Source organism: Symphalangus syndactylus, chromosome 1, assembly GCF_028878055.3.
Source record: "Symphalangus syndactylus isolate Jambi chromosome 1, NHGRI_mSymSyn1-v2.1_pri, whole genome shotgun sequence".
In the NCBI taxonomy this organism is placed as follows: Eukaryota; Metazoa; Chordata; class Mammalia; order Primates; family Hylobatidae; genus Symphalangus; species Symphalangus syndactylus.
Genome location: NC_072423.2, coordinates 144,087,759 through 144,114,988, shown reverse-complemented (window position 1 = coordinate 144,114,988; position 27,230 = coordinate 144,087,759). Strand labels below are relative to the sequence as shown.

The following is a 27,230-nucleotide window of genomic DNA, read 5'->3' as shown; positions in this document are numbered from 1 at the left end:
AAATATTGTCCATTGCTGAGCCAAGTATGTTACCATGTTTACATTTCCCTTATGGTGTAATTTTTTGAGTTTTTTCTGGAATTAATAATTACCTACATTTTGTAGTTGGTTTGGTTGTGTTTTAGATCATCTTCATTTTCCACATCATCTTAAATTTTAAGATCTTACCAAATTTCCACAGAGCTTTTAGCAGCTCTGAAAAATATCCTTTAAACCGTTTTTTTCACATCATCAAACCAGTAAGGTAATATCTAGGTTTCATTGTTTCCTTCACATTCAGTGCTCCACTTCTTTCTTCCCTCCATTCTGAGTTACTCTCTATGACGTTTACGTAACTCTCATCCAGGAATTTCCTTTGTTGTCATCCTTGGATTTTCCCTTTGCCACTTTCTTGTATTGGATTCTCCATTTCTTAGATTTTGTTTTTCCCTTTCTCAGGCCATTTCCTAGTTTCTTGATTTACTGCCTTCCAGTAGCTTCCTGAATAAAGTCATGTTCTCGTACTAAGGATACTGTTTTAGTCTTGTTCTTGCATTGCTATAAAGGAATATCTGAGACTGGGTAATACATAAAAGAGGTTTAATTGGCTCAGGGTTCTGCAGGCTATACAGGAAGCATGGCATTGTCATCTGCTTGGCATCTGAGGAGCTTTTACTCCCGGTAGAAGGTAAAGCGGGTGCAGGCACATTACACGATGATAGCAGGAGCGAGGGGCGGGGAGGTACCACACCCTTTTAAACAGTCGGATCTCATGAGAACTCACTATGGCAAGGACAGCACCAAGAGGATGGCGTTAAAGTATTCATGAGAAATACACCGCCATGATCCATCACCTCCCAGCAAGCCCCACCTCTAACATTGGGGATTACAATTCATTATGAGATTTAGAGGGGAAAACATCCAAACTCTATCAGATGAATAACAGATTACCCTAAAAACTTGTGATTGAAATAATGACATTTATTTTTTTTTAAGAATCTACCATTTGGTTAGGGACCAGTGGCGATCACTCATTTTTGCTCCACTTTTTGCATTAGCTGGTGTCGTCTGGCAGTTAATGTTGCCTTAATGCTTAGACTTTAGTACTGATACATCGATACGTGGCGTCTCCATGTGACCTGCACTTCCTCACTGCGTGACGGGTTGAGATCTGAGGGTCAGGATCCCGAGAGAGAGCATTCCAACCAAGTGGAAGCTGTGTTACGTTTTTTGGTTTAGTCCGGAATGTTATTCAGCATCATTTCTGCTGCATTTTCTAAAGTTAGTCACCTAGACCCGCCCAGGTTGAAAGGGGAGGGAAAGTAGACTTCATATCTCGATGGGGTAGCAAAATTCAAGAAGTGCATATGGAACTGGAAATCTGGTTGTGGCCATTTTGGAAAATACAATCTCACATTCTTCCTCCTAGCCATAAGAATTCGCGTCTTTCCTGTATGTGAATAGGCACACTCCCCTTTCCCCAAGAACTTGCAGAGTTCATCATATTACAGAATCAGGCTTGTGTTCTTTCATCTAAATCAGATTCAAGTACAGATGAGGTTTCTCATTTGTGTTCCTGAAGAACGATTCCTCTTGATCTGAAGAAAAGGGAATTAAAGAGACAAGGTAGCTGCCCATCACACACCCAGTGTACAATGGTAGAACAAGCCTCGGGTAACCACTATAGATTCCAAAAGAGAGAAAGTAGGAACCACACAGGAGCCACTGGTTCTTAGCAGTACTGAATTCCAACTGGGCACTTTTTTTTTTTATTGAGACTTAGTTAATGGAAATGATTCTTCATAGAGTAATTCTCGGTTCTTGGTTCTGCCTTCTGTGTCATTATTCCTTTCTCTAAAATGTAGCCCTTGTTTCCAAGTGCGTAGTTTTTTCAGCCTGCTTCCTGCCTATAGAAATTAAGGGTCTGATAGCCTCTTTTTCATTTGGTACTCTTTCTGTCCCTTTTAGACCCAAGATGACACAATTCCTTTAAAATGCTTATGATTGACCGGGCGCCGTGGCTCACGCCTGTAATCCCAGTACTTTGGGAGGCCGAGGCGGGCGGATCACGGGGTCAGGAGATCGAGACCATCTTGGCTAACACGGTGAAACCTCGTCTCTACTACAAATACAAAAAATTAGCTGGGCATCTTGGCTGGCGTCTGTAGTCCCAGCTACTCGGGAGGCTGAGGCAGGAGAATGGCGTGAACCCAGGAGGCAGAGCTTGTAGTGAGCCAAGATCGCACCACTGCACTCCATCCTGGGCGACAGAGCGAGACTCTGTCTCCAAAAAAAAAAAATGCTGATGATTTTTTATGAATCAATTTTTCATTCATTTCATTAAAATGAATGTTCATTAAAAGCAGCACCCACGGCCGGGCGCGGTGGCTCACGCTTGTAATCCCAGCACTTTGGGAGGCCGAGGCGGGCGGATCACGAGGTCAGGAGATCGAGACCACGGTGAAACCCCGTCTCTACTAAAAAAAAAAATACAAAAAATTAGCCGGGCGCGGTGGCGGGCGCCTGTAGTCCCAGCTACTCGGAGAGGCTGAGGCAGGAGAATGGCGTGAACCCGGGAGGCGGAGCTTGCAGTGAGCCGAGATTGCGCCACTGCACTCTAGCCTGGGCGACAGAGCGAGACTCCGTCTCAAAAAAAAAAAAAAAAAAAAAAAAAAAAAAAAAAAAAAAAAAAAGCAGCACCCACTAAGCTCTGCCAAATAAGCTATTGGGCTTCCAGTGAGGCTGCTGAGAGGCAATGTCTTTAAGATTCTTTGAAGGCCTAAGTGGCTGTTTTTCTTTTTTTTTTTATTTATTTATTTATTTATTTATTTATTTATTTATTATTTTTTTTTTATTATTATACTTTAGGGTTTTAGGGTACATGTGCACAATGTGCAGGTTTGTTACATATGTATCCATGTGCCATGTTGATTTCCTGTACCCATTAACTCGTCATTTAGCATTAGGTGTATCTCCTAATGTTGTCCCTCCCCCCTCCCCCCACCCCTTCTTACTTGACAGCTCTCTGAGGCTCTGCCTTGGCTCTTTCAGAGGTGTTAACAAAGGATCTTGCAGCCCATGCTGGGTTTGAACTTTGCTTTTAGAGATGTTTCTTACTTGGAGAATCTTAGGGAAGCTAGGAATGAGAGATAAATTTATTTTCAAATCCAGGAAATCTGATCTTTTATATTTAGCAGTTCTTTAATTTCTCTCTCTCTTCTCACATTTTACTACAGCCAGCTAGAAATCAGGTGGCACCTTCAGCACTGCCTGGAAATCTCCTTAGCTAGATCATCCAATTCACTAGGTACATTTTCTGTTTTCCATATTATTGCATGCATCAGTATTGGTAAACTTTCCACTGTTATAAAGTTCTCCTTCCAATGACCCATCTGCTCAAAGGCCCACCAGGCTCCTCCTAACAGCCTCTTTGAGGCCCATTAGACCTTCATAATCTTCTGAGGGGACTTCCAGCCTATACCTCTGCTTGGTCCCAACGCTATTCCCACATTTTAGATTTTTGTTGTTGTTGTTGTCATAGCAGCATTCCACTTCCAGTTACCTCACCCCTCTCCCCCTCATCTTTTTCTTCCTGTTATCTATGTTCTAGAGTCCTGAGTCCTTATTTTCAGATAAAAAGTGTATTCAAAAACCATACTTGTATCTTCTGTAGTGATAGGGTTGGATATAAACTCATTTACGTTATTCGAAAATAGAAACCGACAAGTTTACTTGTTTTCATTTCAGATAAGTTCCAGGATATAGTACACATTATTAAAAATCAAGTTTGATGCATTTCTTAGATTATTTTATGGGTTTTACCTGCTACTGAGTTCAAAATAAAGCAGATTGGGTCAGAATTACTGATTTAAATTCAAGGATATTACAAATACTCTCTCATGTTGGTTATATTTTTTCTGAATAGCTTGTTATATTCACATACATATCAGTAATTCCTTTAGATAAAAGTAATTTTAAGATAAAGATGACCCATCCTTTGAAATTAACAAGCTGATTAGAAAACTTTTTTGTAGGGGTCATGTATTCACCTGTCTCAAAATTCAAAACGTATAAAGGAGTATAGAGTGAAAACCTGCATGTCACTTCTTTATCCCTTGCAGCTTAATTTTTTTCCTCATTAGCATCTAAAGATAGGTGTTTGGGTTTGTGTATATATAATTCCTGAGCTGTTTTACTCATCTACAAGAAAATATATGTAGTATTGTATTTTCCTCCTTTTTTATATGAATGGTAGCATATTATGCCTTTGCTTTTTTTTTGGGGGGGGTCACCAAATGATATGGTTTTGGAAAGTTTTTCATGTTAGTACTAAGGCAGTTCCTCATTATTCCTTACGGCCACAAAGTATTTGTTTTATGGATGTATTATAATGTTTTTAGCAAGCCTGACAGATATTTTCATTTTTTCTAATCCTCCCTAAAAAGCCCGTTCTTCTTAATTGCCGTCAGTGCTGCTCCAGTAAATAATCTTTAAAATAATATTTTACCCAAATGTGAGCTTATTTGTTGGATAAATTCTAGAAGTGTAATGCACATTTGTAGTTTTGACAAATACTGCAAAATTGCCCTCCAGAGTAGTTGTACCAGTTTCTGTTCCTATACAATCCGTATTTCCTCATACCCTTTGCCAAAGTAGGTTATCAAATGGATCTTTGCCAATTGATAGGCAAAAAACAATACATTAGTATAATTTTAATTGTATTTATCTTACTAGTAATAGCTAAACTGAACATTTTTTTCTGGTACTTTAGAGATTTTTTTTTCCTTTTCTATAACCTGTGTATACTATCTTAGTCTCTATTTTGCTGTTGGGTTTTTTTGTCTTTTTATCAATTTGTAGGAATTCTTTATGTATTAGAGAAATTATCCCTCTCTCTGTGATTGAAGTTTTCCCCCAAATTTGTTATTTGTCTTATAAAGGGCTTTGTCATGTAGATTTTTTTTTAATGTTGTCAGATTTACTATTTTCTCTGTCTCTTTTTTTTTTTTTTTTTTTTTTTTAATTTGAGATGGAGTCTTGCTCTGTTACCAGGCTGGAGTGCAGTGGCGCCATCTCAGCTCACTGCACCCTCTGCCTCCCAGGTTTAAGCAATTCTTCCACCTTAGCCTCCCGTGTAGCTGAGACTACAGGCACTTGCCACCACGTCCAGCTAATTTTTGTATTTTTAGTAGAGACAGAGTTTCACCATGTTGGCCAGGATGGTCTCAAACTCTTGACCTCATGATCCGCCCACCTCGGGCTCCCAAAGTGTTGGGATTAGAGGCATGAGCCACCGCGCCCGGCCAGATTTATCATTATTTATGTAATGGCTTCTGAATTTGGGTTCACAGAAAGTCCTTTCTTGCCCCAAGGTTATAATTTTTCAATGATGTCTTCTAGTTCTTTTAAGGTTTTTTTGAAAAACTTAAACTTTGATCCATTAGATTATTATACTATTGTAAAAATGAGGATCTGGCGCCAACTTCTTTTTTCCAGATGTCTCAGTACTAGTTTTTGACTGTTCTATTTTTCATTTATTTGAGATTCTGTCTTTATTATATCCCAATTCCTATATGTGTTTGAGCTTTTTCTGGATTTTGTATCTAGTTCTATTGATCTGCCTGTCCATTCACTAGTATTATGCTTTAAATTTTGTTGTATTATTAGGGTATTTTTTTTTTTTTTTTTTTTTTTTTTTTTTGAGACGGAGTCTTGCTCTATCACCCAGGATGGAGTGCAGTGGCGCAATCTCGGCTCATTGCAAGCTCCACCTTCCGGGCTCACGCCATTCTCCTGCCTCAGCCTCCCTAGTAGCTGGGACTACAGGCGCCCGCCACTACACCCAGCTCATTTTTTTGTATTTTTAGTAGAGACAGGGTTTCATCATGTTAGCCAAATTGGTCTCGATCTCCTGACCTCGTGATCCGCCTGCCTCGGCCTCCCAAAGTGCTGGGATTACAGGCGTGTATTAGGGTTTTATAATTTGTTTTGCTTTATGATAGGACTAAAATTTCTGAAACTTCCTTTTTCAGGCTTTTTTTCTTTCTACTCTGGCTTATTTTTCCATATACATTTTAGTGTCATTCATATACATTTCAAAAAAAAAATGTTTTCTTCCCACAAAATTTCCAACTCAGGCTATGTCACTAAATGAAATAATAGTACTGTCATAAAAAATTATACATTTTGTAGCATTTTTCAATATAAAGGGAAGCATTTTAATAGCATTACATTAATATTTAAAACATAACTGTAAGTCCCTTATCCTTTACATTAGAGTGCCTGATCCATATAAAGTCACTGTATTATTCATATATTGTATTTAGATGATTCTCAGTCTGCATCTAGGTCTGAATTACTCTCATGCTTTTATGATCTGGTTCTCTCTAAACTTTGCTAAGGGGAAAAAAAATGTTAAATGTAAAATATTTGTTATCTTGCAAAAATAAATACTGAGTATATTGTTCTGTGATTGAATCCCAAGTACATAATGCTGTGTGACTCTAATATATATGCATGTTTATAGATGCATGTTTTTAATATTTCAACATTATAGAAGCTCATCTGCATACTTAATTTTACTTTAAAATTTTCTAGAAAAGCAGTCTTGACTTTGAGTCAGATTTTGACAAATACAGAGAAAGCTGTTAGCCTCTACTTGAATAAATGTCCTGGATTAAATATTGCTCTCCATTCCCTCTATGGAGATACTGATTGATACCAGTGGAATGCTGAAAACTCAAAAATGGCCTGTCTATCCACTTCTACTCTGTCCAGTTGAATTGCATGCTTTCTAAAGCACTCATCATCATTTTTGTAGAAACCACAGTTCTACAATTCTTTTTTTTGGAGAGGGGGTCATATTTTATCACTTTATATAATATTTAATTCCATTATATAATTTAATAAATATCACCTACCATTATAAGATTTCATCTATATAGTACTTGACCTTTGTTATTTAGAACAATTTAGAAATAATTTGACATGTTTTATCCGTAAAAATCTAATGTAATGATCTCTTTTTCTCTTCAGTCTATACAGTAACCCAAGTGGGATGCCTCCTTATGCTTCTCAGGGTTTTCCGTTTCTTCCTCCATATCCTCCACAAGAAGCAAACAGGAGTATCACTTCTTTATCTGTTGCTGACACTGTTTCTTCTTCAACAACAAGTCATACCACAGCCAAGCCTGCTGCTCCTTCATTTGGTGTCCTTTCAAATCTGCCATTACCCATTCCCACAATGGATGCTTCAATATCGGTTGGTATCGTCAGTTATCTATATTTTGTGACACTGAAACATTCATTCAGTCAACACACATTTATTACATGCCTCTGTGTGCCAGACAATAAGTTAGACACAAAATCTGAAAAGATTAAATCACATTTTTCAATTCAAGTAACAGAGATGTAACCAACAAATAATTTTAAATATGGAGCTTCTAATTCTAGTGTAGTAGAAGAGACAGCTAGAGTTTTGGTAGAGAGACAGTTAAGGGAATTGTCAGTGCTTCTAGGGACCAAGATAGAATTAGTAGGTTGCCTTTACAAAAAATGTGATTCTGGTTTTTTTTCACCACTTTCTTAGTGCCTCAAACGTACTGGTAAATATAGTGGGTACTCATTAAAAATGAGGCAGCTAAACAAACGCATGCATTTATGCTGGAGGCCAGATTTTGAAAGATCATTATTAATTTGCCAGAATAACAAGGGGATACATAAGGCATTCCTTGAGAGGCAGTAACATTGTCAAAGGCATTGAGGTATAAACCGGATGGCATTTTTGTGAAGCTGCCTATAGTAGATCTCTCTGGCTGCCATATAGCGTGTGGGCAAAGGCAGAAGAATGATCATCTGGGAGCAGCAGGTGTCACATTATGATGGGTCTGCTAACATACGCTGAGGGCTTCAAGTGTTCCATTGGTTTAAAAACTTATGTTATTAAGCTGGTAACTGTTGCTATGTGGAATGTTACTGAGGGAGAGACTAATACTTTGGGCATAAAACATTTAAAGGGGTATAAAACCTTTCAATTACAACCCTCAGTGAATATCACCCATAGTATTACTCTAGTATAAAACCATACTATATCCAACATTACCAATTTCAGAGTTTATAATCATTTAGAATATACAGACCTAAGTGGACTTGGTTTTTCCAAAACCTTTCATTTATTGTGTTAATGAGTGTTATGAACAAATTACAATTAGTAGTATGAACAAAATTACAAGAGGACTTTTCAAGGGTCCTCAAGGATAAAAAGTCATATATATTCAAACAGTGGCTACTCGGTTGCTCATCTGCCCTCCCATCTCATATGACTGAGGCATGTAACTATTCGGACTTGCTAAATTATTGCTTTTCTATATTTAATGCCTTTCACTTGGAGAAACATATTCATATATACCAATGAAATCTACAGCCATATACTTAGATAAGAAAGAGAACTACCAGTTATCTACCTAACACAGGTACTCAAATGGCCCTCACCAAAAAAAAGTAATCCTATGTGTACGACACTGAAAAAAAGATAGACTGAAGGAAGAAGGGGGAGACTAAGGCAGTGTGAGATGTAGAAGATGAAAATACATTGCAAACAGTTATGGGATATAGTACATTAAAGATTATGTTTATTAGTAATTGAGAGCAGTCAAAAAAATGGCTGAAATTTAATATCATTTAAAACTTTTCTTTAGACAAGCCAAAATGGTTTTGGTTACAAGATGCCAGATGTCCCTGATGCATTTCCAGAACTCTCAGAACTAAGGTAAACCCAGAGAGTAAAGTTGGTCACATTGTCTATTTTATTTGTAAGCATAAACCAGATCCTTATTTCATATCCATATAAATTAAAATTTAAAATCTTCAGTATTCCTAAACAGTATTGTAGTTGCCTTAGTGGGATTTAAAAATCAGATTTGAGTCTTATAGGTTATATTTATTGAGTGACTGGTACATACTCAGGGATTTTTATAGGATTTTTATAATGATATAATAGTTACCAAGATAACAAAATCCTTTCTCTTATGTGGCCTGCATTTTTTGAAAAATATTTTTGAGTACATTATTCCTGACAGTTTCAAAATATATCTTGGCCTATTTTAGATCTTCCATTTTCCCTTAGTAGATAAACTTTACATATAGAGAAATAAAGTTATAAAGTATTACGTGTTTTTACAGAGCCAAACTTTTTTTCAAATTTATAGCAGAAAAGTTTATAATCAAATTTAAAGTGCCATTTTTCGTGGAACTTTGCTTCTCTGAAATGCTTCATGAAGAAAATGGTTTTTCGCCCTTCAGGTTTGGGAAGCATTGCACCCTTTATACCTCCATTGAGAGTTCATGATACTCATAAGGCTTTTATTACTAATAAGACGACTGAATGCAGTTAAACTTTTTCTTTCTTTTTTTGCAGTTCTTTTTGTCTTTAGGATATATCTCATCAAAGATGTACAGCCAGGTACCCATGAGAAATCCTATAGTTTAAAAAGAGTTTAAATTTATTTGCACCAGTGTTTTACAGTCATTTTAAGGAAATAGTGATTTATTGTCTTCTGTAATAATAATGAATATTTACAATATACTGCATGCATGTTAAAGGTTAATATGTATTGTAGTGCTCACAATAACCCATAAAGTAGGAGTTCTCATTTAATAAGATTATCTTTTTTGCTTTAAATTTTTTTAAAATAATTGTTACGAAAACATCAAAAATACAAAAAAGGTGAAGAAACTAGTATAATGAGCTGCCACATATCCATCATGTGGCAACAACAGCTATGAACCCTTTTGTTCACCGTGCTTCATGCCTCTTCTATCCAGCTTTCTTGGAGGGCCGTAGGTATGAGTCACCGTTATTTTAAAGCATATCCCAGATAATACATCCTTTTTAACCCATCAATTCTTCAGTAAATTTTTCTAACAGGTAAGGATTTTCTTTCCTTTTTTTTTTTAACCATAACCCCAGTCACCATCATCATCATACCCAACACAATTAATGGTAATTCTTTAATATTACCTTATTTCTCCAGTGTCTTAATAATTAATATTTTTATTGGTAGTTTGTTTGAATCAGGATTCAAAACAAGTTCCACCTATTGCATTTGGATAGTGGATCTTTTAAGTTCCTTTTAATAATGAACCATTTCTCCCCAACTTTTCTCTTTTATACACACACACACACACACACACACACACACACACACACTTAGACATATACATATATGTATTTACATATGCTCATATACATGTACACAAATATGGGAATAAATACATGTACATACATGCATACGTATACATTAGACATAGTGTGTGTTTATTAAATTGGTTATTTGTCCTATAAATTTTCCATATCCTGTTTTTTCCTTACTGCCTCCTTGTGGTAGCATTGAAGATGTTTCTCTGTTTCCCATAGTTTATGCTGCTGGTGGCTAGAAGCAGACAAGGTTCAATTCTTTTGCCAATACTTATATCATAATTAGTGCATGCTTCCTTTTACATCCCATGAGGCAGCAGTGAGGTCTGGTTGTCCTTTTTTTAGTGACATTAAGATTATATCAGGTTAAAGCACTGAAATCATTGACCATCATTCATATAGTAAGGGTTGTAAATATGATTTAATGATTTTATCATTACCACCAGAATTTATTAACCAGAATTACTCTATGAAGAACTTGACTTAATCAACCACATATTTAGTTATACTGAAATACACTTCATACAGGACCAAGAAAAATGCTTAAATTTTTCCCCTTATGTTATCAACTTTCACAATAATGAGTTGCTGCACTATCCATCTCCAAAAGTTGCTCTGATGGATGAGAAGCTCAAGTTGCCTTCTATATCGTTTTTGGCAAAGTGAAGATGCTGTGGGCTCATCATGAACATTTCTTCTCCCAGACCTAGAGTCAGCCATTTCTCTGAAGGGCAATTGTTCTTTTCCAAAATAACAATACCAGTATTGTTACTAAGATTATTGAATGCAGGTTAAATTTTTGTTTTTGTTTTTTACAGTTCTATTGTCTTTAGGATATGACATGCCAGAATATACTGTTGTGTTTTTTTAATCTCTTCAAATAATTTTTCTCTGGGTGTTGATATAACTTAGAATATACAGGTTTATTTATTTTCAAAGCAGTCCATTTTCTCTGAATTTTAAAGACTGCTTTTTCTTTTCTTCTTTATTTTTAAATTACCCAAAGTTTTTGTATGGCTCCATAGTCAAAACTAAGATACGTTCAGAAAAGTTTTGCTTCCATCCATATCTTCTCCACTTATTTCTTTCACCTTACAGATACCCATTTTTGTTTTTGGTTTCGCCCTCCATTATTTCTTTTCTTTAAATATTTTATGAATATCCGTACACACATATATATAAACACACATAAACATATCTATAACATTTACTGTGACAGCCGCACATCTGTAAGCTAAATAGGCACAGAGGTTAAAACGGAGTTATTGTGACTGCTTATGCACCCTGTCTTACTGGTCCTACAGTAACTGACATTATACACTAGCAGAGACTGTTTATCTTGTAGAGTCTTGGGAGATTTTACTGGCTACATTTTGGCCAACACATCCTTGGAATCATGCACTGACCTGATCTAAAGCTGACTAGAGACAACAGTTTCCCATAAAAGTTTTTCACAAGCCAAAATGTTACAGTAACTACTCTGGCCTCTTTTCAGTTCTGTTTCCCTCTCATCAATACATACAATGAAATGACTAGGAAGAAATTCTTCTAATCCTAGCTTGTCTGTGAACTTGTACTTGTCTGAATTTACTATAGTACTAGTATGTTCAACATTATGCTTGGAAGACATAAACAGCTTAAATTTTACATATCAGTAAGTCTGTTCCCATCAGGGAAATTTAAGAAATAAGTGATATTCTCAAACAATTAAGTTAAACAGAATTAAGAACAAGAAAAAAATACCTAACTGTATTACTGCTGTCCTATTTTAAGAAACCTAAGCTGAATAAGCTCCTTAGTTTCATACATTGTTCTTTACCTGATTTAAGTTGACTTTATTTTTAATTTCAGGTCACTGTATAACTGTGAACACTTCTCCACAGTTGTGATTTTTAAAGAAAGTAGATATATCGATATATCCATTGGACCAGAATTTACTTTTACAGATTCTGTCGAGAATATATTACAGACTGCTCTATGTTCCATTGTGGTTGATGTTTTATATGTTTTTAAGGTTGAAATTGGCAGCGTTAGGTGTATATGTAAAAATTATTTAGAACCCTGTCAACTAAATAAAGTTGAAAAATTGTAAATAGTTGTCATGGAGAAAAACTTGATGTCTGATATTTGTTAACATTTTTTCTTTTGTGTTTCTAGTGTGTCACAACTCACAGATATGAATGAACAAGAGGAGGTATTACTAGAACAGTTTCTGACTTTGCCTCAACTAAAACAAATTATTACCGACAAAGATGACTTAGTAAAAAGTATTGAGGAACTAGCAAGTATGTTTTCCCTCTCCTGAGCTCAAATTTCCTGAAAAAAAATCTGATCTTTACCTAGAAGTAAACTAGAGATTTATCTTACAGGAAAAAATCTCCTTTTGGAGCCCAGCTTGGAAGCCAAAAGGCAAACTGTTTTAGATAAGGTGAGTTAGTGATCATTTTGAAGACATTTATATAATTTAAAAATAGAATAAAACATCGTGGCCGGGCGCAGTGGCTCATGCTTGTAATCCCAGCACTTTGGGAGGCCGAGGCGGGTGGATCACGAGGTCAGGAGATCGAGACCACGGTGAAACCCCATCTCTACTAAAAAATACAAAAAATTATACGGGCGTGGAGGCGGGCGCCTGTAGTCCCAGCTACTCTGGAGGCTGAGGCAGGAGAATGGCGTGAACCCGGGAGGCGGAGCGTGCAGTGAGCCGAGATTGCGCCACTGCACTCCAGCCTGGGCGACAGAGCCAGACTCCGTCTCAAAAAAAAAAAAAAAAAACAAAAAAAAACATCGTTTTCATTTTCTCTTTTAGTATGAATTACTTACACAGATGAAGTCTACTTTCGAAAAGAAGATGCAAAGGCAGCATGAACTTAGTGAGGTAAAACTATTTTGTTTTTTCCCTTTACCATAGATTTTTTTTTAATCTTATGTGCATGAGTCCTGATCTTTCTTTCATTATCATCAGAAACCATTTATGAGGTCTCTGACCTTATAAGACACGATACCTTTAAACGTGGATGAACACCTCTCAATGATGAGGCATCATACATGATTTGTGCTCATATAAGAGCGTATTTGTTTCCAAAACAGAAAATTATGACAGGCCCTGACACATAACTTTTCTGGTTAAGTTGTGAAACCATTGTAACCCTTGTAGTGAAACCTAGCAACAACAACAAAAACTTTTGACTCACTTGTAAGCTTAGCTACAAATACCTTAAATGAAAAGTTCGCAAGTTAAAAAGAATAATATATGAAAAATATATAGTATTATCTGTTACAAATAAGTTTTATGCTAGAAATCCAGTTATGTGAAAATCAAAATAATTTTATAAAATTCAACCTATATTTCTGAAAAAAGGAATCTTTAAAAATGAAAAGGAAACAGAGGACATAGTCTTTGTATCATACCAATAACAACCTCATGGTTAATATTCTATTTCCTGTAAAATTAGGAACTTTGGGTAAAGTCAATGAAATAAAACATAGAATAGATATAAACCAATAACAGCAAAAAAGATGGTAAAGGAGAATATAAATTTATAATGAATTTCAGATAATATAGTCATTTGTCAGAATAAAGAAATAATAGCTAACATTGAGCAATTAATAAGTCTTGCACCACATGAGGCTATTTACATATATTGGCCCGTTATTACAGCAAATCCTGTGAAATAAGTATTGTTACTTTTTCCCATTTTACATTTTACAGATAGGGAAACTGAGGCACAGGGAGATTAAATAAATTCCTTGAGGTCATACAAGTAGAAACATTATTTAGGAGTCTAACCTAAGCAGTCCTCCTTCACAGAAAATCTGTGAGATTCAACTGAAGTACTGTTAGATATACACTGGACCTTAGTAAATGTTGAAGAAGCTTTCATAGTACTCAACATCATTCTTCATACAAACTCTTGGTAAACTAAAAATAGAAATTTGTTATTTGAAGAAGAATACTAGAAACCAGCAGTAAACCTCACACTTAATGACTACACATTTTAGGATCCCATTAATGTTAGGAATAAGAGAGTAATGCCTCATGATCACTGCTGTTTAACGTTGCTTGGGAGGTTTTGAGTACTGCAACAAGACCAAAAAAAGTGGTATAACATAAAAAGAAGAAATGAAACAGTTGTTTACCAAAAATAAACAATCAAAAATTCTAGAGAACTGAGAAATTTTTTCCCATTTGCTCCAGTAATTACTACTGCAAAATGAAGTACAGAAAACAACTCATTTACCATAGGAACAAAATTGTAAAGTACTTAGAAGTAAACCCAATGAAGTAAGTTAGGAAACTTTATTGAATGCCATAAAAGGAGAGTTGAGTTTTCTATTTTCTAAGACTATTTAGAGCAGCATAGAATATTCATTGAATGAAAGATCCAGTATTAAAAAGATTTCATTCTCCCCAAAATAACTTAGAAATTGAATACAGTTCTTATCAAAATGCCAAGAGTATTTTTTTTTCATCTTAAGAGATTCATTCTAAAGTTCATCTGAAACTTTATTTTTCAAATCAGTAAAAGTAGTCAGGAAGAGCTTGAACAAAAAGAAATGAAAAAAACTCCCTTTCCCAGTATCAGTATACACTGTAAATCCTCATTATTTAAGACAGTATAGTAGTTTTATAGGAAGAGAAAATTATTTCTATGGAACAGACTATGCAGTTCAAAAATAGACTTGTGTATGTGAATAATCAGTTGGAAAAAATTGAGGATTCAATAAATTATAAAATTGGTTATTTAGTATCCATTTAGAAAAAGGTTAGATCATTGTATCATACAATACACAGAAAGGTATTACAGATAAACTGCTTCAGTGGAAACCATAAAACGTCAACCAGCTTCTAGGATTTTTTCTTTAAGATTATGGTGGGAAAAGCCTTTCTGAGCATAATAAAACAGATATGAGCATAAAGGAAAAACTCGACATATTTACCTATACAGATTGAAAACTCGGATATATTAAAAAATCAGGAAATCAGAAGTGAGGTTAAAAAAAAGGGTACAGATAGTTTTAGCCTGTACAACAAATACTAATGCCAGTGGTCTGTTAGAAAAGGAAACAACAGGAAACTGACAAAAGGAGGAATATAAATGTCCACTAAAGATTCTGCTTTAACAGTTATTCTGATCCTTAAACATTCATATAAGAATTGCTGGAAGTGATTCTTCAAACACTTAAAAAAAAGACACACACACACACAAAACACTGATTCCTAGGCTTCTTTCTAGATGTTCTCAGTCAAAATTTTCTGGGGATGATGAATCTTCTACGGTCTAACATATGGAAACCACTTCAGTAGACTGTTGGTTCCATGAAGGAAGAATCTGTTCTGTTTCATTTCTACTATATACCTAATACCTGGTCCAGTGGTTGGCACATAATAGGTACTCGATAAATATTTAATGAATAAGTAACTGGAAACTTTTGAAAATATGTTCAGCTTTACTATAATTTTTTTAAAAGCCAAGTAAAACATCCATGTGAGTGATACTTGTAAAGATAGATAACCAATTTTGGCAAGGGCAATAAGAAAATGGTGCTTTACAGTTCATTTTTGTGTATGATGTGTCACAAAGAGATACTATCCCACGTGCATTAGGATGGCCATTTTTTTTTTCTTACTCTGTCACCCAGGCTGGAGGGCAGTGCCGCAGTTATAGCTCACTGCAGCCTTGACCTCCCAGGCTGAAGCGATCCTCCCAACTCAGCCTCCCAAGTAGCCAAGGCTACAGGTGTGTGCCACCACACCTGGCTAATTTTTATATTTTTTGTAGAGACAGGGTCTCGCTATGTTGCCCAGCCTGGTCATGAACTCCCAGGCTCAAGCCATCTGCCTGCCTCAGCCTTCCATAGTGCTGGGATTACAGGCATGAGCCACCACATCGAGCAGGATGGCTATTATTAAAAAATTGTTTTAGTGCCTAGATTTAGGTCTTTGATCCATTTGGAATCAATTTTTGTGTTTAAGTAAGGTAAGGGTCCAACTTTGTTCCTTTGCGTGTCGATAATCCAGTTTCTTCTGCACCATTTGTTGAAAAGACTCCTTTCCCCATTAACTGGACTGGGCCCCCTGGTTGAAAATCATTTAGCCATATATGTGAGGGTTTATTTCTGGGCTGTCTGCTCTGTTCCATTGTTCTTTATGTTTTTATGCCAGTACCACAGTTTTGATTACTGTAACTTTGTAGTAACTTGAAATCAGGAAATATTAATCATCTTTGTTTAAGATTGTTTTGGCTATTTGGGGTCTCTTGAGATTCCGTATTAATTCTAGGATGGGTTTTTCTATTTTTGCAAAAAATGCCATTGAGATTTTGATAGGAATTGGCATTGAGTCTGCAGGTTGCTTTGATTAGTAATGTCTTCTTAAGAATATTAAATCTTTCAACCCATAAACATGGGATGTCTTCCAGTAACTTAGGTCTTCAATTTCTTATAGCAGTATCTTAGAGTTTTCTGTTTACCAGTGTTTCACTGCTTTAGTGAAATTTAATCCCATCATTTTTGCCTTATTCTATTGAAATGAGTCATCAGGTTCAGCCCACACTCAAGGGTGGGATTATGTAAGGGCAGGAATACTAGGAGGTGAGGTCATTAGTGGAGAGTCTCTTTAGCATATATCTACCACAATGATTTAATTGGTAAATCCTTAGGAGAGGACAATGATTTTCCCAGTTTCTCTCATTTAATAGTTTGCAGCCAATAGATTAGTTTCTCTTGAGTTAGCTCTCTACCCCTATCCAAAAGCTAAGGACCTGGGTGGGGCATTATAAGACAGCAGATTTTCTCAAAAAGAGGCTATGTGGGGCATATAATAAATTGCCTCACCATACCACTACCTTACTTCCTTTCCCTGTGAGGAGTTTTTGTGAGTATCATAAATTAAAGTAGTGCTTGATTTTCTTTTTCAGAGCTGTAGTGCAAGTGCCCTACAGGCAAGATTGAAAGTAGCTGCACACGAAGCTGAGGAAGAATCTGATAATATCGCAGAAGACTTCTTGGAGGGAAAGATGGAAATAGATGATTTTCTCAGTAGCTTCATGGAAAAGAGAACAGTATGTAATACTCGTCAGTTGAGGACAAGTATTGGATAAAGTTTGGTATTTTTATAGAGGAGGAGAAGCACTGGGTCTTAGCTATTTCTCTATTGTGATATCATCCCCCATTTTTTGTACAATATAGTATTTATCTGAAAGGAAGGTTTCTATTCCTTGGGTGTGGACTTGGGCAAAAACCAGGTTCCTGGAACTTAAAACTTTGAAGGTCTGTCGTAGGACTCTGGACAGCCACACACCTTAGCTATTCCCAGGGAACCCCAGGGGGGCAACTGCCATTGCTCTAAGATGTCCTTTTGATGTGACTTGAGATATAAATGAGAGTGAGGGCCTGTACGTGTGGCTATTTCCTGTCTGGTATATCAGAGGAACAGTCCTGGTCAGAAGGGGGCTCTTCGGAGCAGAAAATAGTAATAAACTTTGTGCTGATATGGAAAAAAAAAAAAATTTTTTTTTGACAACATAATATCAAATTACTTTAGCATACTCATGAGTGAAAAACATGAGCACATTACTGAACTGGAGTTTTGAGTGCTGTGAGAAGAAACTGAAAAGCCTCTTGAGAATAATAGCAGCATCCTCCTATCAATTTAGACTTGCTTTTTCTGAGTATACAAGCAGGTAAATCAAATAGTTGTTTCAGAAATGATAGTATCTGTATCATTCTGTAATACAGCTGGTAAATCTAGTCCTAATAGTTGAAATATACTCCTCAATGACTTGTTTTACCACTTGTTGAAAGAATAATCTGCAGGGATTATAAAATACATTTTTAAAAATTGAGAAACAGTTTCTGTTCTGTTCTGATATTTCTGTTGTATTTAAAGAAAAATCCAAAAAAGTCTGCTTAATAGTTTCTTGCCTTTTAATACAGTCCAAAATATTTACCTAATTTGTCTGAAATAATCACATTTTAAAAATAATCTTTTGTTAGTAAACTTTATGAAACATCTGTGAGACACACACACACACTCCTGTTAAGGCAGATGGGGTGGATTTTATCATTCCTATTTTTCATGAGAAGAAATTGAAGTTCAGAGATGTTAGGGACTTACTTATGGTTATAGTGTTAGTAAGGCATTGATTTCTGGTCCATTATTCTTTAATGCTATATAACTGTGCCTTGAAGCTTGTATCTGTTAATCTTCCCGGTTAACAGTAGCAGAATTTACTTCCGTATTTTTTAAACACAGATATTTAAAGTTAAATAATTGATATAAAGGATCAGTGTTTTTTACATTGTAGAAGCTTGCAGGCGAAGGCTGTCTTCCAAGCAAGAGCGTTTTTTTGTTTTTTTGATTCTTAAATTCTTAGCTGTGTTCAACATTAGCTATCTTCAACATTCAATTATTAGATTACTAGCTAATTCAAAATGAATTGGTGTCATGTGGTCTTCTGCCCAGTCGACTGGGCTGAGGGAGTGGATTATGAGAAGGGAGCATGATAGGTTCCCTAAAACAGGGACTGGAGTGCAGGAAAGAAGATGACAGGCATTTCTCATGTCCCATTCAAAGTATTATCTGCTCCTGGTAACATTAGTGCTAATGAAATGAATTTGCTCATAATCTAATAATTTTAGCTATTAGATTATTAGCTATCTTCAACATTGAAAAAATAATAGCAACAAGTTAAAAGATTCCTGTCATACTGTAGGAAGTAAAGTAGTAGGCATATCTTTGTAAAAGTGACTGGTATTTTCAAAAATTTATTTTCTAGATTTGCCACTGTAGAAGAGCCAAGGAAGAGAAACTTCAGCAGGCAATAGCAATGCACAGCCAATTTCATGCTCCACTATAGGTAAATTGTATTTCAAGTTTGAGTCTCAAGGTTATTGCATCAGTGTTCTTTAAATAGACATGTTGTTACCGGTGCCTGTTCATCAGCCTTAAGCATAATTCTCTCATTATAGTTATTGTGCTGTGTAACATAGAATGCTTTGTATTATATAATAAGCATAATATAAACATATAACTAGTAGAAATCTTTTGGATATTTTGTATGATCTTGGCATGAAAGATTTTTTTAACATTAGCTGCTGATATAGAATTGTAAGTTATAGTCAGTTCCTTTCTCTGACCTGGTGTGTAGAGTATACCTGTCACGTGGCTAACATTTCTCAGAAGGCTCCTTTGTCATTTCTTCTGTTAAAGTGAACTTCCAGCCAGTCTCTTTTTCCATCCCACACCACGATTACTCTAATAATTCGCCTGTCCCCACGACTTGAGGGTTCTCTTCCTATGCGGCACTGAGAGAATGATCTTCCTAAAATACCACTTTTATGATAAAATTTGCTCTACTCCAGAACCTGTAATGAATCCCTAGTAATGACAGTATCCATGCCAAATTCCTCTGCTTTTAAGATTTCCATAATCTCATATATATTTCAGATCATCCATTTTAACTTTGCATTTTCCCCTTCCATTGCATTGTCTTACGTGGCACATTCTTCCTTCTACCACGGTATCTTTGGTTGTGCTCGTACCTGATGTTAAGATGCCTTTCCTTTTCCTCTGCACCTATTTTGTTTTAGGAATGATTTGTTTGCAAGAATAGTTCCCACCCCAACAAACTTAAGTAAAAGATGTTATTGGGTAGGACAGGGATTTATTATAGAGTAAAAATGAAGGAGAGTACAGTCACCTGAGAGTGAAAACAGCCACTCAGTGACCAAAACAGCTCTTCTCACACCTTTTTTGAGGCTGCCTGTTTGCTTGTTTCTTATTTCTGCATCTCTGTTCTTTTTTAAAAATTTTTTTCTGGCCAGGCGCAGTGGCTCATGCCTGTAATCCCAACACTTTGGGAGGCCAAGGCAGGTGGATCACAAGGTCAGGAGATCGAGACCATCCTGGCTAACACAGTGAAACCCCATCTCTACTAAAAATACAAAAAAATATTAGCCAGGCATGGTGGTGGGCACCTGTAGTCCCAGCTACTCGGGAGGCTGAGGCAGGAGAATGGCATGAACCTGGGAGGCAGAGCTTGCAGTGAGCCGAGATCGCGCCACTACACTCCAGCCTGGGTGACAGAGCAAAACTGTCTCAAAAATAAAAATAAAAATTTTTTTCTTACTTGCCCTTCACCTATTCCTGATTATATCATCTCACAGTTCAAACAGCCAGTGGAGATAAACAAGAGTTCCTGGAGTTCAAGAACATTCCCTGGTAAAGTAACTGACCCAGTATGGGCAAGCTATCCATCCTAGTGTAGTCGGTTTGGCCTAGAAATTGGTATCCTGTGGTCCTCTGCCCAGTCAACTGGGCTGAGGGAGAGGATTATGAGAAGAGAGCATGAGCGGTTCCCTAAAACAGGGACTAGGGTACAGGAAAAGAAATGACAGGCATTTCTCTTGTCCAGTAAACTATTTCTGCTCCTTGTAACATTAGTGCTCACAATGAATTATTTTATATGTTACTTTCCAAATCGTACTATAAATTCCTTAAGGGTAAGGGCTGATTTTTGATACCAACTTTGCATATGTGCCAGCTAAAGAAGAAGTAGACACAGAGTAGTTGCTCATTTATATGAACATACTCGAATCTGTTCCTTACCTCTATTCCCTCATACTCAAGTTATTTTATAGACAAATCTTTTTTATTATTGTGCTTTAAGTTCTGGGATACATGTGCAGAACGTACAGGTTTTTTACATAGGTATACATGGCCATGGTGGTTTGCTGCACCCATCAACCTGTCAACTACATTAGGTATTTCTTCTAATGCTGTTCCTCTCCTTGCCCCCGACTCCCCAACAGGCTGCAGTGTGTGATGTTCCCTCCCTGTGCCCATATGTTCTCATTGTTCAGTTCCCACTTATGAGTGAGAACATGTATTATTTGGTTTTCTGTTCCCGTGTTAGTTTCCTGAGAATGATGGTTTCCAGCTTCATCCATGTCCCTGCAAAGGACATGAACTCATTCTTTTTTATGGCTGCGTAGTATTCGATGGTGTATATGTGCCACATTTTCTTTATCCATTCTATCATTGATGAGTATTTGGGTTGGTTCCAAGTCTTCGCTATCGTGAATAGTGCTGCAATAAACATACGCGTGCATGCGCCTTTATAGGAGAAAGATTTATAATCCTTTGGGTATATACCCAGTAATGGGATCTGGGTCAAATAGTATTTATAGTTGTAGATCCTTGAGGAATCACCACACTGGTCTTCCACAATGGTTGAACTAATTTACACTCTCACCAACAGTGTAAAAGTGTTCCTATTTCTCCACATCCTCTCCAGCATCTGTTGTTTCCTGACTTTTTAATAATTGCCATTCTAACTGGTGTGAGATGGTATGTCATTGTGGTTTTGATTTGCATGTCTCTAGTGACCAGTGATGATGAGCTTTTTTTCATGTTGGTTGGCTGCATAAATGTCTTCTTAGGAAAGTGTTCATATCCTTTGTCCACTTTTTGATGGGGTTGTATTTTTCTTGTAAATTTAAGTTTCTTGTAGATTCCAGATATTAGCCCTTTGTCAGATGGATAGATTTCAGAAATTTTCCCCATTTTGTAGGTGGCCTGTTCATTCTGATGATAGTTTCTTTGCTGTGTGTGCAGAAGGTCTTTAGTTTAATTAGATCTCATTTGTCCATTTTGGCTTTTGTTGCCATTGCTTTTGGTGTTTTAGACATGAAGTCTTTGCCCATGCCTATGTCCTGAATGGTATTGCCTAGGTTTTCTTTTAGGGTTTTTATGGTTTTAGGTCTTAACGTTTAAATCTTTAATCCATCCTGAGTTAATTTTTGTATAAGATTAGGAAGGGGTCCATTTTTAGTTTTCTGCATATCGCTAGCCAGTTTTCCCAACACCATTTATTAAATAGGGATTCCTTCCCCCATTGCTTTTGTCAGGTTTGTCAAAGATCAGATGGTGGTAGATGTGTGGTGTTATTTCTGAGGCCTCTGTTCTGTTGGTCTGTATGTCTGTTTTGGTACCACTACCATGCTGTTTTGGTTACTGTAGCCTTGTAGTATAGTTTGAAGTCAGGTAGCATGATGCCTGCCACCAGCTTTGTTGTTTTCGCTTAGGATTGTCTTAGCTATATGGGCTCTTTTTTGGTCCCGTATGAAATTTAAAGTATTTTTTCAAATTCTGTGAAGAATTCAATGGTAGCTCTGTGGGAACAGCATAGAATCTATAAATTACTTTGGTCAGTATGGCCATTATCACGATGATTCTTCCTATCCGTGAGCATGGAATGTTTTTACATTTATTTGTGTCCTCTCTTATTTCCTTGAGCAGTGGTTTGTAGTTCTCCTTGAAGAGGTCCTTCATATCCCTTGTAAGTTGGATTCCTAGGTATTTTATTCTCTTTGAAGCAGTTGTGAATGGGAGTTCACTCATGAATTTGGCTGTTTGTCTATTATTGGTGTATAGGAATGCTTGTGATTTTTGCACATTGATTTTATATCCTGAGACCTTGCTGAAGTTGCTTATCAGCTTAAGCAGGTTTTGGGCTGAGACAGTGGGGTTTCCTAAATATAAAATCAGGTCATCTGCAAGCAGAGAAAATTTGACTTCCTCTCTTCCTATTTGAATACGTTTATTTCTTTTTCTTGCCTGATTGCACTAGCCAGAACTTCCAATACTATGCTGATTAGGAGTTGTCTTGTGCCAGTTTTCAAAGGGAATGCTTCCAGCTTTTGCCCATTCAGTATGATATTGGCTGTGGGTTTCTCATAAATAGCTCTTATTATTTACAGATACATTCCATCAGTACCTAGTTTATTGAGTGTTTTTAGCATGAAGGGGTGTTGAATTTTATCGAAGGCCTTTTCTGCATCTATGAGATAATTGTGGTTTTTGTCATTGGTTCTGTTTATGTGATGGATTACGTTTATTGATTTGCGTATGTTGAACCAGCCTTGCATCCCAGGGATGAAGCCAGCTTGATAGTGGTAGATAAGCTTTTTAATGTGCTGTTGGATTCGGTTTGCCGGTATGTTAATGAGGATCTTCGCATCGATGTTCATCAGGGATATTGGCCTGAAATTTTCTTTTGTTGTTGTGTCTTAGCCAGGTTTTGGTATCAGGATGATGCTGGCCTCATACAGTGAGTTAGGGAGAAGTCCCTCTTTTTCTTTTGTTTGGAATAGTTGCAGAAGGAATGGTACCAGCTTCTCTTTGTAACTCTGGTAGAATTTGGCTATGAATCAGTCTGGTACTGGGCTTTTTTTGGTTGATGGGCTATTACTGCCTCAATTTCAGGACTTGTTATTGGTCTATTCAGGGATTTGACTTCTTCCTGGTTGGGAGGATGTATGTGTCCAGAAATGTATCCATTTCTTCTAGATTTTCTAGTTTATTTGTGTAGAGGTGTTTATAGTATTCTCTGATGGTAGTTTGTATTTCTGTGGGGTCAGTGGTGATCTTTTTTGTTTTGTTTTGTTGGTTTTTGTGATGGACTCTCACTCTGTTGCCCAGGCTGGAGTGCAGTGGCACGATCTCAGCTCACTGCAGCCTCTGCCTCCCGGGTTTAAGCAGTTCTCTGCCTCAGCCTCCCAAGTAGCTGGAATTACAGGCACGCACCACCGTACCTGGCTAATTTTTGTATTTTTAGTAGAGATGGGGTTTCACCATGTTGGCCAGGCTAGTCTTGAACTCCTGACCTCAGGTGATCCACCCACCTCAACCTCCCAAAGTGCCGGGATTGCAGGTGTGAGCCACCACACTCGTATGATCTCCCCTTTATCATTTTTTATTTTGTCTATTTGATTCTTCTCTCTTTTCTTCTTATTAGTCTGGCTAGTGGTCTATTTTGTTAATCTTTTCAAAAAAACTGCTAGATTCATTTTTTTCTTTTTGAAGGGTTTTTCCTGTCTCTCTCTCAAGTTCTGCTTTGATCTTGGTTATTTCTTGTCTTCTGCTACCTTCTGAATTTGTTTGCTTTTGCTTCTGTAGTTCTTTTAATTGTGATGTTTGGGTGTTGATTTTAGATCTTTCCCGCTTTCTCCTGTGGGCATTTAGTGCTATAAATTTCCCTCTAAACACAGTTTTGCTCTGTCCCAGAGATTCTGGTACATTGTGTCTTTGTTCTTGTTGGTTTCAAAGAACTTATTTATTTCTGTCTTCATTTCGTTATTTACCAAGTAGTCATTGAGGAGCAGGTTGTTCAGTTTCCATGTACTTGTGTGGTTTTGAGTGAGTTTCTTAACCCTGAATTCTAATTTGATTGCACTGTGGTCTGGGAGACTGTTATGATTTCCATTCTTTTGCATTTGCTGAGGAGTGTTTTACTTCCAATTATATGGTCAATTTTAGAATAAGTGCTATGTGGTGCTGAGAAGAATGTATATTCTGTTGATTATGGGTGGATAGTTCTGTAGATGTCTATTAGTTCCGTTTGGTCCAGAGCTGAGTTCAAGTCCTGAATATCCTTGTCAATTTTCTGTCTCATTGATCTAATATTGACAGTGGGGTGTTAAAAAGTCTCCCACTATTATTGTTTGGGAGTCTGAGTCTCTTTGAGGTCTCTAAGAACTTGCTTTATGAATCTGGGTGCTCCTGTATTGGGTGCATATATATTTAGGATAGTTAGCTCTTCTTGTTGCAGTGATCCCTTTACCATTATGTAATGCCCTTCTTTGTCTTTTTTGGTTTTCTTGGTTTAAAGTCTTTTTTTATCAGAGACTAGGATTGCAACTCCTGCTTTTTTTTACTTTCCATTTGCTTGGTAAATCTTCCTCCATCCCTTTATTTTAAGCCTATGTGTGTCTTTGCACATGAAATGGGTTTCCTGAATACAGCATACTGATGGGTCTGGACTCTGTATCATTTGCCAGTCTGTGCCTTTTAATTGGGGCATTTAGGCCGTTTAAGGTTAATACTGTTATGTGTGAATTTGATCCTGTCATTATGATGCTAGCTGGTTATTTTGCCCATTAGTTGATGCAGTTTCTTCATAGTATCAATGGTCTTTACATTTTGGTTTGTTTTTGCAGTGGCTGGTACCGGTTATTCCTTTCCATGTTTAGTGCTTCCTTCAGGAGCTCTTGTAAGGCAGGCCTGGTGGTGACAAAATCCCTCAGCATTTGTTTGTCTGTAAAGGCTTTTTTTTCTCCTCCACTTATGAAGCTTAGTTTGGCTGGATATGAAATTATTGGTTGAAAATTCTTTAAGAATGTTTAATACTGGCCCCCACTCTCTTCTGGCTTGTAGGGTTTCTGCAGAGAGATCCGCTGTTAGTCTGATGGGCTTCCCTTTGTGGGTAACCCAAGCTTTCTCTCTGGCTGCCCCTAACATTTTTTCCTTCATTTCAACCTTGGTGAATCTGACAATTATGTCTTGGGTTTGCTCTTCTCGAGGAGTATCTTTGTGGTGTTCTCTGTATTTCCTGAATTTGAATGTTGGGCTGTCTTGCTAGGTTAGGGAAGTTCTCCTGGATATCCTGAAGTGTGTTTTCCAATTTGGTTCCAGTCTGTCACTTTCAGGTACACCAATCAAACATAGGTTCTGTCTTTTCACATAGTCCCACTTTTCTTGGAGGCTTTGTTCGTTCCTTTTCATTCTTTTTTCTCTAATCTTGTCTTCATGTTTTTTTTTCATAAAGTTGATCTTTAGTCTCTGATATCCTTTCTTCTGTTTGATCGATTTGGCTGTTGATACTGTGTACGCTTCACAAAGTTCTTGTGTTGTGTTTTTCAATTCCATCAGGTAGGTCATTTATTTATGTTCTTCTCTAAACTGGGTATTCTAGTTAGCAATTCCTCTAACCTTTTATCAAGGTTCTTAGCTTCCTTGCATTGGGTTAGAACATGCTCCTTTAGCAGTGAGGAGTTTGTTATTACCCACCTTCTGAAGCCTACTTCTGTCAGTTCATCAAACTCATTCTCAGTCCAGTTTTGTTCCCTTGCTGTGGAGGAGTTGTGATCCTTTGGAGAAGAGGCATTCCGGTTTTTTGAATTTTCAGCCTTATTGCGCTGGTTTTTCCTCATCTTCATGGATTTATCTACCTTTGGTCTTTGCTGTTGGTGACCTTCGGATGGAATTTTTGCATGGTCGCCATTTTTGTTGATGTTGATGCTATTGCTTTCTGTCAGTTTTCTTTCTAACAGGCCCCTCTTCCGCAGGTCTGCTGGAGTTTGTTGGGGGTCTATTCCAGATCCTTTTTGCCTGGGTATCACCAGCAGAAGCTGCAGAACAGCAAAGATTGCTGTCTGCTCCTTCCTCTGAAAGCTTTGTCCCAGAGAGGCACCTGCAAAGTGCCATCTAGAGCTCTCCTGTATGAGCTGTCTGTCGACCCCTGCTGGGAGGTGTCTCCCGTCAGGAGGCACAGTGGTCAGGGAACCACTTGAGGAGGCAGTCTGTCCCTTAGCAGAGCTAGAGCGTGGTGCTGGGTGATCCGCTGCTCTCTTCAGAGCCGGCAGGCAGGAACGTTTAAGTGTGCGCAAACTGCGCCCACAGCTGCCTCTTCTCCCGGGTGCTCTGTTGCAGGGAGATGGGAGTTTTATCTATAAGCCCCTGACTGGGGCCTCTGCCGTTTTTTCAGAGATAACCTGCCCAGAGAGGAGGAATCTAGAGAGGCAGTCTGGCTACAGTGGCTTTGTGGAGCTGAGGTGGGCTCTGCCCAGTCTGAACTTCCAGGAGGCTTTGTTTATACTGTGAGGGGAAAACGGACTACTCAAACCTCATTAATGGCGGACGCCCCTCCCCCCACCAAGCTCCAGCGTCCCAGGTCGACTTCACACTGCTATGCTGGCAGTGAAAATTTCAAGCCAGTGGATCTTAGCTTGCTAGACTCCATGGGGGTGGGATCTGCTGAGCAAGACCATTTGGCTCCCTGGTGTCAGCCCCCTTTCCAGGGGAGTGAAGGGTTCTGTCTCGCTGGCGTTCCAGGCACCACTGGGGTACAAAAAAAAATTCCTGCAGCTAGCTCCTTGTCTGGCCAAACGGCCACCCAGTTTTGTGGTTGAAACCCGGGGCCCTGGTGGTGTAGGCATCTGAGGGAATCTCCTGGTCTGCAGGTTGTGAAGACCGTGGGAAAAATGTAGTATC

The 27,230-nt window shown here is 37.5% G+C and overlaps 1 protein-coding gene across 8 annotated transcripts in view; it reads left to right on the top strand.

The window, feature by feature from the left end:
* The window catches only part of VPS37A (VPS37A subunit of ESCRT-I), a 58,263-nt gene that overhangs the window by 23,300 nt on the left and 7,733 nt on the right, over positions 1 to 27,230 (top strand). For all 8 annotated transcript variants that reach the window (XR_010114569.1, XM_063613247.1, XM_055287131.2 and 5 more), the window contains 7 exons: positions 7,015 to 7,240; positions 8,676 to 8,746; positions 12,332 to 12,459; positions 12,544 to 12,602; positions 12,984 to 13,052; positions 17,095 to 17,238; positions 18,955 to 19,035. Coding sequence is in view for 7 of the 8 variants with exons in the window: in XM_063613247.1 (XP_063469317.1) it covers positions 7,015 to 7,240; positions 8,676 to 8,746; positions 12,332 to 12,459; positions 12,544 to 12,602; positions 12,984 to 13,052; positions 17,095 to 17,238; positions 18,955 to 19,035 (778 nt within the window). In the remaining variant the exon portion in view is untranslated. The remainder of the gene's footprint in view (positions 1 to 7,014; positions 7,241 to 8,675; positions 8,747 to 12,331; positions 12,460 to 12,543; positions 12,603 to 12,983; positions 13,053 to 17,094; positions 17,239 to 18,954; positions 19,036 to 27,230) is intronic.